This window comes from Pempheris klunzingeri, chromosome 6 (assembly GCF_042242105.1).
Source record: "Pempheris klunzingeri isolate RE-2024b chromosome 6, fPemKlu1.hap1, whole genome shotgun sequence".
Taxonomy (NCBI): Eukaryota; Metazoa; Chordata; class Actinopteri; order Acropomatiformes; family Pempheridae; genus Pempheris; species Pempheris klunzingeri.
The window spans coordinates 26,567,252-26,584,877 of NC_092017.1; the positions used below are offsets into that span (position 1 = coordinate 26,567,252).

At 42.8% G+C, this 17,626-nt stretch overlaps 1 protein-coding gene across 2 annotated transcripts; it reads right to left on the minus strand.

The window, feature by feature from the left end:
* Positions 1 to 51: 51 nt before the first annotated feature.
* On the minus strand, positions 52 to 16,885 carry phactr1 (phosphatase and actin regulator 1). 2 transcript variants are annotated; one of them, XM_070832062.1, is made up of 13 exons: positions 16,569 to 16,885; positions 12,664 to 12,828; positions 8,879 to 8,959; positions 8,041 to 8,163; positions 7,742 to 7,945; positions 7,382 to 7,643; positions 5,679 to 5,887; positions 4,328 to 4,484; positions 2,939 to 2,994; positions 2,779 to 2,840; positions 1,802 to 1,942; positions 1,612 to 1,688; positions 52 to 1,306 (listed from the first exon to the last, which is right to left on the minus strand). In XM_070832062.1, the coding sequence occupies exons 1-13, from the start codon at positions 16,867 to 16,869 to the stop codon at positions 1,291 to 1,293; spliced, it is 1,854 nt and encodes a 617-aa protein (XP_070688163.1). In that variant the 5' UTR covers positions 16,870 to 16,885; the 3' UTR covers positions 52 to 1,290. The 2 variants fall into 2 exon arrangements, with proteins under 2 accessions (XP_070688163.1, XP_070688164.1); XM_070832063.1 differs by having other exon boundaries at positions 8,077 to 8,163; positions 16,569 to 16,717.
* Between the last annotated feature and the right edge of the window lie 741 nt (positions 16,886 to 17,626).

Consider the following 17,626-nt stretch of genomic DNA (forward strand, 5'->3'; position numbering starts at 1 on the left):
ACATTTTGAAAAGTCTCGCTTACTTTCTTTGCTATGTACAAGTCTTATAACTCTGAGAATATTTTTCTCTCAAAACATTTTTAAACATACAAGAGACAGTAATATAACTGACTTGGCCCACACACACACATTCAAACAGTCAAAACACACGCAGACAGATCAATCATTTCTCCCAATAACATGGTCGAAACTGCCAATTCGTGGATCTAATATGGACTGTAAACAATAAGAAACCTAAAGGAAGGTGGCAGGGTTTCTCATATTTTCTACCACCGAAGGTTCGTTTCAGACAAAGAATGAAATAGAAAAACAAAAGTCTACTTTCTAGTAGTTCGGCAGAGAGTTCGGCAACATTTTACTGTGTCTACAGATAATATTCTGTATCAAATGAGACGATTAATTTGACAACTTTGAAATCCCTGTAAACAATACTGTAGGCACAGCGACACAGTGGGTTACTGAACTCTCAACAGCAGTCACTCTGGGATGCATTCAAGATCGTGACTTCCACAGCAAGTCAAGTTGCTTTGGTTTAAAATGGGGATCTGAAATCTGGAAAAATGTTGCGAGCTCTTGAATGCAGCCCATAAACTGGTGGACAAATGAGGAAATCTGAAATTATTGCTCAGTTGATTAGTGTGTATGTGTCTGGAGATCTTAACTTTTCCTGTTAATGGCTTGCAGAGAGCATTTTGGGACTTTGATTGGGATTTTCAGGACATTTTGGCTTAAGATTCAGCTGCCTACAACAGCATAAGCTGCTGTAATTATTTTAATTCCTCTGGCAAAATGAGAAACTATCATTGAGACGTCATCTGTGGAATAAAACTGTGCCAACACAAGCAGGCCCCCAAGGAAAGATTTAGTCCAGCTGAGAAAGAAAGTGAGAATGTGGTGAAAGGCAAGAAAACAATCCCTGTGTAAAAAAAAGAAAAATGAAGTCCCATCTTCTCCTCTCACTGTTTTCATCCTCGATATTGGCACAGGTTCTGTGTTTGACTTCCAAAAGCCTTGTTAAAAACAAAAGTGCTGCAAAGTAAATAAATCGCCACCCCTTTGTTGTTTAAAAAAAAAAAAAGATTCAAAGCTTTTGAATATCAAGAAGTCTGTAAAATCTCCACTGGGGGGAGACGCCAGTTACCCGTCTCCCATTTCCCGTGATGTCCGCAGCACACAGTTTGCGTCCATGTCCAGTTTAGTCAGCGCGAAGACGACGCTGGAAATGGTAGCAGGTAGCAGTCCGAACACTTGAGGCTTGGTGTGGGAGTGTAAGAGCACGGCTGGACCGCTTTATGGCCGATGAAACCTGCAGGGAGAAACCGTGACGACAAAGAGATCAACAGCAGGGAGCAGCTTTATTGTGGAGTATAAATATTTCAACAAAGTAGCAGGAACACAGAGGGCCAACAGGTCACAATATTCACTTTAGCTCAACACAGTTTCCTCTAAAACTAAAGACTGAATTCCAGACCAGCCTCAGGTATGTTTGGGCCTCACTGCTGACGAGCCTCATGTCAAACTTTACAGTTCTGACTCCATCACTCCACTAGTTGTCTGATATGTGCTGAGCTTTACGTCCTCGTGTGGCCGGCTGCAGTCTGCTTGTCTTACCTGGTCAGGTGACGGCTCGACTCGTGTACCTCCATCTCTGTGCTTTTAAACTCGTTCAGCTCCTTCCTGATGGCAGCCTGGAAAACACACAAAGAAACGTGTATTCACATTGAATTAGAGTTGGTGAAACACTCTTCGAATTTGCTGTATATATATATATATATGTGTGTGTGTGTGTGTGTGTGTTAACCTTATCAGCAGCTGTTAGCCGAGTCCACGGCTTGTCTGCTCTCCTGTCGTAGTCCTGAGCCTCAGCCACCTCCACGTAGTCACTGAAGCGGATGAGGATCTTGGCCTCCCTCAGCTCCTCCACTGTGGGCCGCTGGCTGAGCTGCAGGATGCGAAGGAGGAAGGAGGTGCGGTCATTTTTTAATAACTAGGAACATGTTAAAAGGGTCAAAACAGCCAATGAAAATGTTCAGGTGATGTGACTTCTAACACAAAGCAGGCTAATCTTAATTTAAAGTCTGCGTTGCCATGGATACAGTTCCAATCATAGGCTCTAACAGACTTTTCCTTTTAAACAGAAGCAATAAAATCATTTTAAAATCAATATTTAGTGTCAAATTATTGGTTTCTTTAACCCCCTTGTCCAGCTCACAGTATCCACCATTTTTCCTCGTGCCTCAGTAAGTATAATAGTTAAAAACACTAATCCATCTATAGATGATTAGATTTGCACCTTAATCACCTCTCATAAATAATAATCGTTCCTTGGCTCATGATCATTTCCCGCTAAAGTCCACTGATATCTGTTAAAGTTGTTTTTAACATATCCAGCTAGGAGACGGCCTCGGCAGAGCTTCTGTTCCAAAATAAATACACATTTAGTTCAAAGGGATTATTTACTGTAGTCTGAAAGTAAGAAATAATTATATATTAACACGGAGAAAAGAAGTGTGGTTGTTTGTTTGCTGCAGGATAGTGACTACAGCTTCAGCTATCAATACATGTCATCAAATATCATTAGTGTACAACAACGGAGACGGTCACCAAGATGGAGACACACACACACACACACACACACACACTGAGAGGATAATATAACAGACAGTGTTATCGTCCTTTTATCTTTGGTCACCACAGCAACCAGGTTCATATTTCCAGCTGCGGTCAGAAACTAAACGCCATCTAAACATGTGCACTGATCAAAGACTGTCATCTTACCTTTCTGGACAAATGTCTCTTGATCTCCCTCTTCTCCTCCTGCTCCTCCAGATCATTTCGGGCTGACAGGGAGGAGAGAGAGAGAGAGAGAGAGAGCGTGATCAAACACGGTGGTTGTTTTCTCTCTCTTTTCTCTCTTACTGTATGCAAAGATACTTACGTTTGAGTATGTTCCTCTGTTCCAGCTCCTCTGCTGTCGGCCGTTGACTCAACCGCCTGAAAAATAATGACACGTCTATTTCAGGAAATCTATTTTTATAGGATTTTTTTTGTCTATGTGTGTGTGTGTGTGTGTGTGTAACTCTGGATCATCAGGGTGCAGGGATTTAAAACGTTGGTGGGATGATTGAGAAAGAGAACAAAATGAAGACAGAAGTGAGGAGATGCCAGGAGCAGGAGGTTGTGACTGCTGAGAGCATGAAAGGAGAAACCTGAGTTACGTTTTTTTCAAGCTAAACGGCACCAATGCGACTTGATCCTCACCGACAAATTGTAATTTATGCATCTCATTAGAAGAGGTATAAAAATCTGAATCAAATCCACCCATTTCTACGTGATGATCCATGACGAGACGCCCACATGTGCAGAAGCAATGGATGTGGTGGAGAAAGGGAAAATCATCACTCTTCCTCTGCTAAGTCTGTTATTTTCTTTACCAGAACATCTTGTGGTCTTTAATAGCCCACTAATGGAGAAACATTAATAGTTTTTATAAATCTTCATCTTTGTGTGTAAGAAGTGGTGACACTACATCTAATTAAGACACTTTCTGCTTCAGCCAGTATCCAAATTGTATGTTACACACTTTTCATCTCACAAGTCTTTCATCTCACTTTTTTTTTGATAGAATGATAGCCAGTAGATTTTTGCAGATGTCTCCATTAAAGAGTTTGTTATAAATAAAGATTGATTGACCGATAGAACATCAGTCTGGTTCCACCTTCTCCAGTGGGAGGATTTGGTTTCATATCATCTGATGTTAAACATCAAACTAGAACAAAATAACAACAAGAAATACTTTGGTTTTGGTTCGTTGATGTGGGCGTTTATATCAGTTAACCCATTAAAAAGTGCTATTAAAAAATATCTGATTAATCAACAATGAAAATGATTAATTGCAGGCCTATTCTCAGTATTCAATAATGATTAAAACTGCAGGTGAAGTAAATGAATGAATAAATAGCTGTACTCCTCAATAAGATGTATGATAGAGAATGAAGAACAAGAATAAATAATTGTTTTAAGTCGTTTAACTTTTAATTACTGTAGATTAGGAACGTTTACACATGATGTTATATGATTATTTCATACTTTGACTCACCTTCATACTACACACTGTTCTCTTACTTTCTGTTTTCAACACGTTCATTTGTTTTGTAGCTGCTCCTCTCTGCTCTCCCTCCCTCCCTCCCTCCCTCCCTCCATTATGACTCCTCATCCATCATCTGCCCCCTTCAGCAGCCAGGTCACATCCATCACAGCCACCGTAGCTGTGTTAGCCGTGTGTGTGTGTGTGTGTGTGTGTGCAGATGATCTCCAGGCGACTCACCTGGTCAGTTTGGTGGCCGTTTGTTGCCGAGACTCGAACCTCTCTTGGTCCGACTGCAGCGGCAGGATGTTTTTCTCCTCCAGCTCCCTCTTCGATGGACGGTTACTCAGCTTGATGGCCAGAGAGTCTTTTCTTAAAACCTTCATGGCCAGTGTGCCTTCGATGATCCAACAAGAAAAGCAGAAAGGATTTCGGGTGTTAATACACATTGGCTGTGTTCTCCCCACCATGGTGTAGTGCTTTCTGAATGTACAGTGAGAACCATTATACCCTTTTACGATGGACTACAATATCCCACAATGCATTGTGAAAAGTAGTGTACAACTGCAAGTAGTACCTGGAAGCATTTATTCATTTGATGAGCTCATTACGGAGCCTAATAGTTATTTATTATTGTTGTCTTATTTATCATTTTGTTGTTTTTACGTCAGCGTTTCCTCCGAGGCAGAAACAGGCAGATGCAGCTGCACCTCGTCTCCATCGTGTGATCGATTTGGATTCTAGATAATGATCCAAACAGTTGCTCACTCTTGTAAGTGCTCGTTTTCCCTCAAGCTTCACATATTTCATGAAACTGTAATATAGCATAAATAACATTAGTGCAAGCTTTCTTATTTCAGGCTCAACTACTAAACTGGGAAATCATGTATGTAACAAACTTAAAAATTCATTAGGTTTCTTTTTGTGCCTTTATTGATTGAATTTGTTTTCAGCTATAATCTTGTAAAGCTCCACAGATCCATAAACCAAATGACTGCAACGTGAAAGAAGTTGTTGGCAGCGACAGACAAAAGAGAATTCCCACCAACTCTGCAGCTCTATGAAGCCTCTTAGCCTCTTTTAGCTCCTTCTTTTGGCACATTTAGCAGGTGGCAGCAGGCGGCTGTTTTTAGTTCCCCTCAGCAAACAGCAGACGGAGAAAGTGAGCGGCTGGCTGGTGAACAGAGGGGAGCATTTAGCTGCTGGAAAGCTGATTTTTCTCAGTAGTCGGTGGAAACTAAACCATCTGTTAGCTGTTTGCTAACATGTTAGCCTCAATAAGTCCAATAAAATCAATGATTGCAGCTTGGATCTGTCTTTGTCTTATTGTTCAGCCTTTTATTCCTGGTGAAATGACTTTGTAAACCTGCTTTGGGTTCACAACACGTCTTTTTTTCCTTTTCCTTATGCATTATGTATTGTGTGTATATTGCTTGCAAAATAAATAAACTAAACTGCATTTCTAATGTGTCTCATAAATAATTCTCATGCTTGAAGCACACGTGACGCCTGCGCTTGTGCAACCACACTGAAACATGTCAACACATGAAAGAAGAAGAATTTGACCAGGCAGGCAATGAAAAACACCTACTTGTAAACAGTGTATCATCCTCATCTTCCTCCTCATCGTCCTCTTCTTCCTCCTCCTCCTCCTCCTCGTCCTCTTCTTCGTCATCCTCTTCCTCCTCGTCCTCGTCCTTATACATCCCGGGCAGGTCCTCGTAGTCCGCCTCGTTGGGGAGGTTCTCTTTGTCGTCGTCGCACTCGATCATCACTGTGGGAACGGTGTGCATCATCGAGCTGCAGGTCGGCGGGAAAGGGCAAAGGTCAGAGGCGTACTCACGCTCGATGTGGCACGAGGTGGTGAAATAACACGAGAGCAGGGTGTGATGTGAGCGGATGGTCTGTGAACACGGCTGTGAGCAGTCAAAGGCTCCAGTTTTCTGATTCATGTGTGTGTGGTCATCTGTCTCTGGCCTTCAACAAACCAGAGGAGAGAACAGGGACGAGCACTACAGACTAAAACTGTTAACCAGACAAGCTGTGGTTCCCATACATGTCTGTCCAGACTAAGATTAGTGTCGTCGAGCAGCATCCACACAAATGTGAAATATGGTTAAACTCTGCCCTTTTGTTTCTGAGTGAAGACGCTGTAAAAACAGCCAAAAAAAGTGTTTCTGCAGAGCGTCATGATGGCACGGCCAAGTTGACCTTTCGTATATAAAATGTCATCATTGTTTCATCCAGGCCATGGAAGTAAAAGGAGAACTGGACTCAGTGTTGGAGGCAGGGCCCCGTTCGTTCCTGTAAAAAGGTGCTCGGTGATGCATGAAGCCAAAAAAAGTTTGACTTCCCCGTCATAAAAGTGTGTGGATCTTCTGCGTGGTGTCTTCAATTCCAAATGTTATCGTCACGTGATTGGCCCCAAAGCCTGGTGCACTTCCTGTGTTGATACTACTAGATTTTATTTTTTATTATCAGATCCTGTTTGTGTGAAATGTTATGGTTAGAGTATGAGTTCTTAAGTTTGGAGAACTTCCCTTAGATATCGACTCCATGAGAATGGGATGCACGTACGTACAGACAGAGAGCCTGGAAGCGCCACGCCTAACCTACACCCTCCCACAGTGGGAGGTTTTCCATGAACAACACCACCTGCCTGGAGCAGAGTCTGGCTGGTAGCAAATTACCGTGCAGACAGGAAACCAATCATTGTGATGGATGTGGAGGTATGAGCTCGTGGAGGAGAGGGGATGTAACCAGCACACTTCCAATAATAAGAGAGCAGGTGTGATGAAAACAGCAGTTTATATCCGCTTATAGTGATCACGTTACAGTGATCAACCGCTTATACGGATCAAAAAGATAGAGACAGGATCACTGCTGGTTAAATTATTCCTTTAAAGTAATTAATCAGCTAATAGTGTTCATTTGGGGTCTTTTCATACGTGACATTAGACGGAGAAACACTGTCAAACTAAGTAATTCTATTTTCTTTACTCCAAAACAAAGAAAGTCTCCTTGAAGCTTCTGACAAATGAGATGCAGCGGCCAAACACAGTGTTTCCTCGTGTGGTCGAGTCAGACAACAGAGAAACAGACAGTCATGGCTGCTGGTGATGGAGACAGAAAGCGAATGCACACCTGCGGTTGAGGAGATGCTTATCAAGTGGACCGATTTCTTGTGTCTCAGGCAGAATACAGTCATAATAGTCACCTGCCCCAGTGAGACGTGATTACTAACGATAACGATATTATATTATAGAATATTATATCGACTCCGACAGTCCTCACCTCTCAAACCTCTGCATGGTGAGGGCCAGCGTCTTGTTCAGCTCCTCTATGATTCGGCTGGGGGGGTGGAGGGCAACAGGTAGCGTCCCGTACTGCAGGGAGTGCCCGCCCATTGGAGCATGGCTGGGGGGGGCGGGGCACTTCTGGAAGGCGAGCGAAGAGGGCTCCATGCTCCCTGCAGGTACGGAGATCATGAGCTTCTTTGGAGGTAGAGGAGGAGATAACTTCACCGACATACACGGCAGCTTCACCGGGGCGCCGTCTGCGTGGAGGGGGAGGGGGAGGGGGAGGAGGAGGAAGGATCAGACGTGCATCCACAGCCACATGCGTAATTATGAGTGTGCATTAAGACATAGTGACCTGTGATGTGGTTAGGTAGCCTGTTGAAGGGTTTGGGTGGTAGCGCAGGAGGTTGTTTGTGTAGCGTAGGAGGTCTGGAGAGCGTTGGCTCAGCACCGTCAGCTGGATACACAGAGGCCTTCTTCGCGGGCGGAGCCTGGCTGGATTTTTGGGCGTGGTCCTGTTGACACGCACCCTCACTAGACATCTGAAACTCCAGGGAGCCTGAGGAGAAGACACAAAGACAGACATTACTGTCAGGTATTACAACGTGGAGGTGAGAGACGAGGCAGCTGAAGTGGAGAGGCTCTGCTGCCTACCTACAGCTGCAGCCGCTCCCTCCATCAGCTCACTACCTTCAGACTCCGACAGGATGGAGCCGAGCACCGGAGAACGCCCGTTCTCCATCTTCACCTCCTCTCGCACTGCCGGGGAAGAGCCGTCTGCACAGACGGAGAGTGGGGAGCAGGAAGAGATCGGCAGGATGAAGACAGTCAGAAATAGGTCACAGACAGACGAGGCAGAGTTGCTTTACTATTTGTTGTTGTGCAGCATCACACTGATGCAACAAACAGAAAACCAACCAGTTTTAGAATCTATTGATTAAAGCAAATAATCAAGCAAAGAGGACAAACATTCACTGGTTCCTGCTGATCTGTATCGATGAGTATCTTTGAGTTTGGCACTTTTGGTTGGACAAAACAATGTCGAGGCTTCAGGTAGAAACACTGTGGAGGGTCCACTCCACCATTTTGACTGAATTTTTGAATATTCAGTAACTAAAATAATCGCTGGTTGCAGCACCAGCTCCAACTATGAGTCTATTTTTGAATCTTTAATAAAGATATACTTCTTTCAACTAATCAATAACATTAAAGAAATGCTGGTCATCCCAAAAATATCAATATACACTAAGATATGTTCAATTTAGGCAAAATCACAGGTAAAATAATCAAACTGATCAAATCTGTTCAGACAAAACTCTTCATGTGGATAAAATAAAAATGTCAGTGTTTAATTTTTATAAAATAAAATGCAGTGGAATCATTTATTGATAAAATAAAAAACACAAACCTGACAGATCATCATGACTCCACTGTCACAAACTGTCACATCTGAGAAGCTGTAACTAGAAAACCTTTAATATTTTCTTCTCACCTTTCTCATAAACCTCCTTCAGCACTCCCTTCTTGATGAGCTCTTCTCTGCTCTGGCGAGTGGACATTTTCCTCTCCAGCACTGACGGAGCGACAAGGAAACATGACGTCAGACAACAACAACAACAACAACAGCAGCAGCAGCAGCAGCAGCAGGAGGAAAACTGTGGGGCCACTTGTGTGCTGGATACTTAACAGTGGTGAGGAATGTGTCAGCTGCAGCAGCAGATGCTTGTTTGGACTCGCTGGCTGCATCATTGTTGCTGCTCAGTAATAATCTTGTGACTGAACCTGTGAGCTACGCACAGACTTCACTGGCAGCACATGAACACATCACGTCTGCAGCAAGAGAACAGATCCCAACTGTGTGCTGACGGGAGGTTCACACACAAACCTGATCTGCATCCCAAAGCATTCAATTACTGAAGCCACATTTCAAACATGAGCTTATAATAAACTCCTTAAAGGATAACTGTGGATTTTTTTAAAACCTGGGTAATATTTACATATATTTACATATTTTGTGGTCACAGAACAGGTCGTGTTGTTCTGCCGGTGCCTCCATCGGTTAGTCTGTTTGTGTTATTGTGTGACTTTGGTGTTTTAAAGGGTTTGTTTTTATGTGCAATGGAGTCTGGTGGCTTTGAGGCGACATAACGGCTGTGTGTGGTTCACCAGAGAGGATCTTCTGGGTCTGTCTCAGTAGGGATCCTTTCCATAATGCTGTCAGACACTTATGATAACAACCTGAAACCATCAGTGGCAAAAACAAGTACTTTTAGTGGCTGTACTTGGTGAAGCCTACATTACAGTCGCTGTAGCCACCTCTCAGCCCGTGGCCCATGGTGGCTGCTGGTTGAGGTGACAGAATGTTTTTCCTACCCTTCATTTCAAAATGAAAAAAAATCCTTTATCCTTTAAACCATTTTCTTAGAGCTCGTCTCCTTTTCACCCACTTGTCACTCCTCTGTTGTGAAATAGATAATAATTATTTTTACAGTAACTTCTTTCACGTTGCCTGGCAGATGCTGCACAGGTATGACACACATTTCTGCATGTGGTTACAGAATATTCACATTATTCATCATCTTATTTCTTTATTTTCCAACCAGCTCCATCTTAAGGTCTGCACACTTTTTGTTTCCCTGACTTTCCATGACTAAAAAGCTGGATTTCCATGAAATATAAATGTAACATGTCACGCAACAACAATCACTTTAAACACACTTTAGTTTATTGTTGTCTGACTCTTTCCTGTCGTCTATTTGTGACACCCGCTCCTTTGAATTATCATTTTGTGACCGGAGCTCCTGAAAGTCACACTTTCCTGACATGTTTGCTGACTTTGCCTCAGATTTTCCTCAGATTTGACAGCCAGAAGGTCACTAATGTTAGAACGAGAGCTGAGGAGGAGAGATGGGAGCTAAAATTTAACGTCACATAACCAATCAGAACACCCATTACAAAAAAAATTTGGTAAATAAACAGATTTCCCTGTTTATTTCTCTGTCGTGATGAGTTTACCTGACAGGAATCATTTGATGTCTCTTCACGCTCATTAACATTAACAGTTTTTACAACGCCTGGCGTGCTTTTCATTCAGTTAGTTGGAGGCGGGACACAGAAAACAATCAGCCAATTACCAAAACACCCAAGGTAAAAGCAGAAGGAGAAGAAGAGAAAGCAGAAGAGAAAACTAAATGAGGAATTTAAAAAACGGACTCCCCGTCTCTTCCCACGATGCTTCAAACTCGGACTCAACAGGCAGGTTGAGCACATGTACACCCAAAGCTGACCCGGGCTCCAAACCATTTTTACATTTCACGGCCCAACAAAGCAGATCTGTCCTCAGGAAATATAGCACAGTCGTGTTGACAGGTCGCCAGCATGAAGCAAAAAAGTCATACTGAGATGAGATACATTCACAACATTCTTGCTGTTCATTTATTCATTATTCTTTTACCGTCTTGGTCTCAGGACCAATCGAGTACAAGACAAGTTTTCTTGATTATGCATAAATATACCAAGGCTAATTCCTTGTAACGTGAAGACCTACTTGGCTGTACATCCTTTTCTTTACAACCAAGTAACTTCTAGAGAAATTGTTTGCCAATTTCATATATTTTGGTGTTTCTTGCTGTGAACCCTACAGACGTCCAGTCCCATTAAAAATACATTATTTGTATACATAAATAGTTGTCAGGATAATCCACCTGGACAGATGGCAAGACTCCAGCAATAACACGCCGTGCTCACCACATGTATCTACCTGTGTTTGTGTGTGTGTGTGTGTGTGTGTGTGTGTGTGTGTGCTGTAAAATGTATATTATGTTTGACTTACAGAAGGAGAAAGGAAGCAGGTTTCAGTCACTTGCTGTGACAGCTGGGAGAACAGCTTGGCTGTAGGAAGCCTCTCGTCACCCCTCTGCTGTGTGTGTGTGTGTGTGTGTGTGTGTGTGTGTGTGTGTGTGTGTGTGTGTGTGTGTGTGTGCGTGTGTGTGTGCGTGTGTCTTGGTGAGAACAGGATGCACAAAGGTTTAGCCAGCTGACAAACAACAACAGCTTCCATCTCTCCGTCCAAATCAAACGCTCGCCTCTGTTTCACAGCTTACTACAGACATATCAGATAGTGGGGGGGGGCACGGGGGCACGGCGGCACGGCGGCACGCCGACAGTCACCATTTCAAGCTGATTTGCTGCTGCAGTTAACATTCATAATCAACTCCTCCACAGCTGTTGTGTTTGTGGCTCTGATGAATGCAGTAATTAACAGCTTTTTAACGTCTGAACAGAGTATAATACTTGTTTTTCTTCACTTCTTTATGATATTAGAAGGACGTGATTGTTCATATTCTGTCTTTGTCACTAGATAGTTTTCACTACATCAGTGTAAACTGTTTATTTTCAATTCTTATGAGATCATTTTTCTGTATCAGTAAAATCCTTTCACTTCCAAATGTAGTTTTACACAAAATACTTTGGTAACACACAATGACTGCAGTCTGCACATAGTTCATTATATAGTGTGTTCACCATTTTGTCCTGTGAGAATTGTTATCCTATTTATTGGACTGTAAAAGGGTTATGCATAATTCATAAGTCATATTTTGAAGTTCCACATACCGCAGAGCCGTCAACGCAGGATTCACTGTTAAAGCGTCCAATGAATAGTAAAAGAGTCTGAACGAAGAATCTGAGCAACGCCTCAAAAAGATGCTGCGTTCATGGGCTAATGGGAAAGTCCAACATCCACCCAGCTAAAGAGCTTTGCATTCACAGACTTCATCTCATTTATGTGCCGATTTACCACAAAACATGTTGTAAAAAGTTCAGTGTGTTTATGTCCTCAAACATGGAGGAGAAAAACAACAAACACCTTCTGTATACTATGCTGCGTTATGTTTGTGTAAATGTGTACGTTAGGTATATTTCTTTTTTTGGGGTGGGGGGGCGTCATACTAAATGTAGACTATCCATATTCATACAGTATATCGTGCCTTGGGGAGTAGGTTCATAAATTAGGTCTATTGATTAGAGGTGGAATATTACTAAACATTTTTTATTCATTAATTAAAAAGTCAAATGTCCAATAACACGTAAAAACCCGGCTGTGAGCAGCACTCATGATCAGGCTGATGGAGCGGCGGCTTACATAACCATAATCATACATAGGTGTTTGCTGCAGCCCCTATATCACCCCCTGCTCTGCAGCACAACACCCCTGAGCCTTCATTCATCACTGCTGCTGTTGCTAGGTGCACAAGATGTGAGTGTTTGGGCTCTCACCAGCAGACGTCTGCTTGAACTTTTCACTCTTCTTCTTCCTCCATTTCCAGGGTTTAAACAGACGTCCCAGGGTGGCGAATTTGCTCCGCCGCCGAATGGGAGGCGTGTGTGTGCCTGGAACCAGCGAATCAGAGCGCATCGCCGCCAACCTCTCCACTTCCTCGGCTGGAAAACAGAACGGGAACAACAAGGTCATTAACGAGGAACAAAACAACACTTGCAAAAATATGTTTTTCACTTGCTTGACGCTGATATTTCCTCTTCCAACTGCATCATAACAGCACCATTAAAATACATGAGTATCAAACATTTTCCTCACATCACTGGCAGAACAGGGTACTCAGCTTCAATGATTGATTATCTGATCAACCCAAAGTTTAACTGATTAAACATTTAGGTTTTAAGTTTCTTAAATTTAATTTGATGCTTTTTCTCTTTTATATCATTGTGAACTGAACATCTTTAGGATTTTCACTGTTGCTTGTACAACACAAGACACTTGTTGGATATTTTTCACGACTGTTTGACATTTTACAGAGCAAATATGCAGCATATTGATGGTTAATGTGATCGATCGGTGGTTGTGGCCTTAAAGGGTGAGCGTTCACGGTGCCCCCCCCCTCCTGTAAGACGTACGACCCCCAATGACTCCTCATTTGTCACATGAAATCAATCCAGCACATCTAGAAATTTCACTTATTAATGACGGAGGTGCTCAGAAAAAATCTATTTGATTAGATTTTTCTGCTACAATTTACTTTTCCACTATTCCACATGTCCGGTCCTTCTAAGTTCAGAGGTTAGTGATCAGAACAATGTTGATGTAAAACATTATTTGTTAAAAGGTTAAACATTTATAGGACCGAGTGACGTGTAATTTTAGTTGCTTTGAATGGTGACTGCATGTTTAGGTAGAGAGTAAATATTTACTGAGGGAAATCCACAGCTAAAGAAAACAGATGATCACTCGTCCACGATTCAAATGTCAAGGGACACATCCTCCCAGGGGGCTGTGCATAATCAAGTCAGGTAAAGCTTAGCTGGATCACAATTAATCACCGTCAGACAAGGGAGGAGAAACTCCCAGAGAGAAACCTAAAGGAGGAAGAAAAACCTCAGGACGGGCCTGACAGAGACGGGAAAGTAAATAAAAACAAGGTACGTTGCGGACGGCGAGGTGGACTCAGGAGGTTTGAGGGTCTCTCGACACATACTGATGCTGAAAAGACACTAAACTGTACATTGTGCAGAATATGGGACCTTTAAATAAAATGTAAGTCATCTTGTTTCTCGTCAAGTCTTTCCCTCCTCCTCTCGCTGTCTGCCTCCGTAGCGCTCATGGCCGAGCAGGGAGTTGTTTGAAAGTAATCACACTGGAGGCTGCTCTGTGCAGCGCGTGTGTCCCAGTTTCTCATTCCAAATTACACCTATTTCATTACACACAACATTGACTCTACGCAACGAGGGCACGAGGCCTCAGGCGGCGGCCATGAAGAAAACAAAGGAAGCCCAGCGGGCGGTGGAGGATGTAAACACACTCCTGCACCAGCAGACTGACACACATATTTACAAAGTGATGGAAAAAAAACATTTACTGGTGAAAAACCTACAAGCAGACAGCTCAGAGTTTCCTACTTTCATGTCCACTGAGGGCGGCCATGAGCTCTGACTCATGTGCACAACAGGTTTGGGAGCGTACAGTGTTTAAAGACTTACAGTGATGTGTAATAATAATAATAATCCTCCAATCTGAACTGCATCAAAACACACAAGGCGATCTTTGAAAAAGGCCTTAATCCTGTCAGGATGAGTTTTATAGGGAGATAAACTGAGTGAGATGCTCTTTTGCTGTTATGGAATGATGGAAAAAATAAAGCAAAAGAAAAACCAGTGTGGAAGATATAAGAAAGAGCTGTAACAGTTTTAAAAACAAATCAGAAAATCTGTTGTCTGTGACAAGGAATCCAGAAAATCAAACTTTAACTGATGCTTCAGCCAAAAACAAAGCTTCCTTATGAAACACTGCATGGTAGCACAATCGGTAATATGTTTCTGAAGATGTCTGAGCAGCTTTAGGGAGGGAAGATTGTATTTGCAAAGCTTGGGAGAGAAAGCAGAATATTTAGCTGTAAAATAACCTGTACATTTGTAATAAAATGAAAAATGAGCCGTTTCCAGATCAGCACCAAAAGCTAATCACTTATTCTTTGAATGACTGCTGTAGTTTCAATACAATCTGTTGAGTAGTTTTTGAGACCGACTGAATAATAAGTAGAAAACAACCAGACAAATGGGACTAAAAGTGGCTCGTCAGCAACTGTAACATACTGAAAGCTGCCATTAAACAACTAGACAACTAACAGGAAGTTGTTGTAACTCGCAAGTTGTTCTGATATTCATGAAATGTAAAAAGGCAGAATGCTCCCATCACTTCAGACTGGACAACAGCGCTGCTCCTCCAATTTTAGATGACTTTTATTGAGCCCACAAATGGTGACCACCAGTGAAACCTGAACAGTTCGTCACTGATGAGGAAGAAAAATAAATAAACAAATCTGCAGCAGCTACAGACCGGAGGGGATGTCAGCCTGACGTGGCTTTGTTACAGGAGAGATGTCAGTTCAAATCTGTACCAGCTCAGCGGCTACCGTCCAGAGACCCTTCAACAACAACCTCCTCCTCCTCCTCCTCCTCCTCCTCCTGTGGACAACATCTGTGTAGCACCCTGGTGTGAATATCAGAGCACTCACTGAAACCTTCACTGGACAAATAAAGGAAGAGTTTCTCTCAAAGCAACAAAAAAAAACACCCTAAAATCTACAAAACCATCAATATGTTCAAATATCTGACTATAAAACACTCAAATTGTGTTGCATGAGTGTTTTCTGAGGGGTCACGTCCTCCATCTTGGCTCATCCACACACACAGCACGGGGGTCCCGTCCCGGCTGGTGCTGTCTGACCCCTCCAGCAGTGGAGTGAGGGGCAGACTCACACTGCAGGGCCACATTCTTTCAGCCAGAACCCCCCCAGAGTCTGTTTACTTGCTCTGACTCACTCAACAACAAGCTCAACACCAGGAGGCCTGGAACAGCTCACGCCATTAGCCAACTAACCCAGGTCGTGGTTTCTGGATTTACTGGTTTATTACGGAGGCTGGATCAGATATTGGCGAAGATCTATGCATGAAGAAACGGTAGATAAGACCTCTGTGAGTCTGTATTGATCTGTGGCTGGAAACAGACTGAAGAGCCCCGATTAAATCAGTTAAAGGCTGTGATTAATACTCATCAGGTAACCGAGAAATTATTTAGTACAGAGTCTGAGTGTCAAAACAATCAAACCAATTAATTAGCTAAAAAAATAAAACTGCCTCCATTGTGTTTTAATATAATTATTTATCAAATCTTTGGGTTTCAGACTGTTGGTCAGACAAAAGAAGCCACTCTATATTAGTATTCTGACATTTTAAAGACTAGATAATTAAATCCAAAACCTGAAATCACTATAAAAATCCTCACTGCCTGCTTTCATTTAAATGCTGGTTATTTTTTCTTTATAGTGCTTTTAGGGCGGATGAGCTCTAAATAATCACAGGTAAAAAAAAAAAAAAAAACAAGCCCAGCAGTGTAAATGATCTTCTGCATGGTTGCACCTAGATATCAACACCAGAAACACATTTTTTAGACAAAATCAGGTGGAAAGAAGACAAATAAGCTGCAAGTAGAGGAAGCAAAAACCTGCAACAGGCTCTTGAAATACCACAAACTGCCTTCAGTGAGAGTGAAATACTGAATATTAACAGTAGGACCGTCCTGCAGGCAGGGAGCCTCCACCGACAGATGACAATATTTATTAAAGCCTCCTCCTCCTCCTCTTCTTCCTCCTCCTCCTCCTCCTCCTCACCATCCAGCGGCTCGGCTCCCCGACAGTTGCTGCAGATGTGTTTGATCTCCTTCCCGATCTGGCAGTGGATCATGAACGGCATGTTGTTGTTGTTGGCTCCGGGCTGCAGCTGCTGCCTGACGGAGCTGCTCCTGCTGCTGCTGCTGCTGGTGGTGGTGCTGCTGCTGCGGGTCTTCATCCTCAGGCAGAGGGCTCTCCTCCTCTTCCTCGGTTTTAGCTCCGCCGCTGAAGACGCGGGGTCGCTGGCAGATCCGGAGGACCCGGTCCATGAACACATCACGTCGCCTCCACGGCCCGCCATGTTGGAGCCTGGACTGCAGGGCTGGACCCTCTCTCGCCCTCTGCTCCGCTGAAGGGGGTTTTCAACTGTCTAGCAGCTCCGTCCACTACCGACAAGTCCGCCATCATAAAATAGGTCCTTCCGGTCACATCTTACAAAATAAAAGCCGAGCTACACTATTTAAAAAAAAAAAAAAGCAAACTAGCTGTAATCTGATTTTATCGTCCACAATATCATTTAAAAAAAACCTTTAACTGCTGCTTATTTGTTAATGTAGCAGCCAAATACAAGATAAAACAGCTATAGTATCTCTTTTATATTCTAAGAAGTCATAGACTGATGGAGTACAATACAATGAAATGTTGTTTTACAGAAACTTTCCTGCCAACATACTCTTTCTTCAGCTACAAAGAGGAGGAAATATGTAGTACAGTACATCTGTGGGATAAAGTGTCTGTAGCAGCTACGGCCATGACTAGAGCCATGGCTGTGGCTGGATCTACCATCTGCTTAACAACAAGCTGTACAGCATGAAGAATAAAATAATTAAAAAAAAAAAAAAAAGTCACATTACAAGCTGGTGTGAGTGTAAACAGAAATGCACCCACTTCTAGAATATTTATATTTAATGTTTGCTATATAAATAACAAAACACTATGGCTGGGGACACTGAGCAGGCACCAGCTGTAGCAAACTGAACTGATTCAGGAAAAACTTGAACACCCAAGTAACCACAGATGGCTCAATACAGCCTCCACCTTCGTGTCCTGTGATACTT

What these genes read in the sequence shown, in the direction of transcription:
- phactr1 (XM_070832062.1), bottom strand. Translation starts at nt 16,869, where the DNA reads ATGGCGGGCCGTGGAGGCGACGTGATGTGTTCATGGACCGGGTCCTCC. An exon ending in GAAGGAGGTTTATGAGAAAG is followed by an intron (nt 8,164 to 8,878) that starts GTGAGAAGAAAA and finishes CCGTCTGTGCAG; the next exon opens with ACGGCTCTTCCCCGGCAGTG. An exon ending in GGATGATACACTGTTTACAA is followed by an intron (nt 4,485 to 5,678) that starts GTAGGTGTTTTT and finishes GGATCATCGAAG; the next exon opens with GCACACTGGCCATGAAGGTT.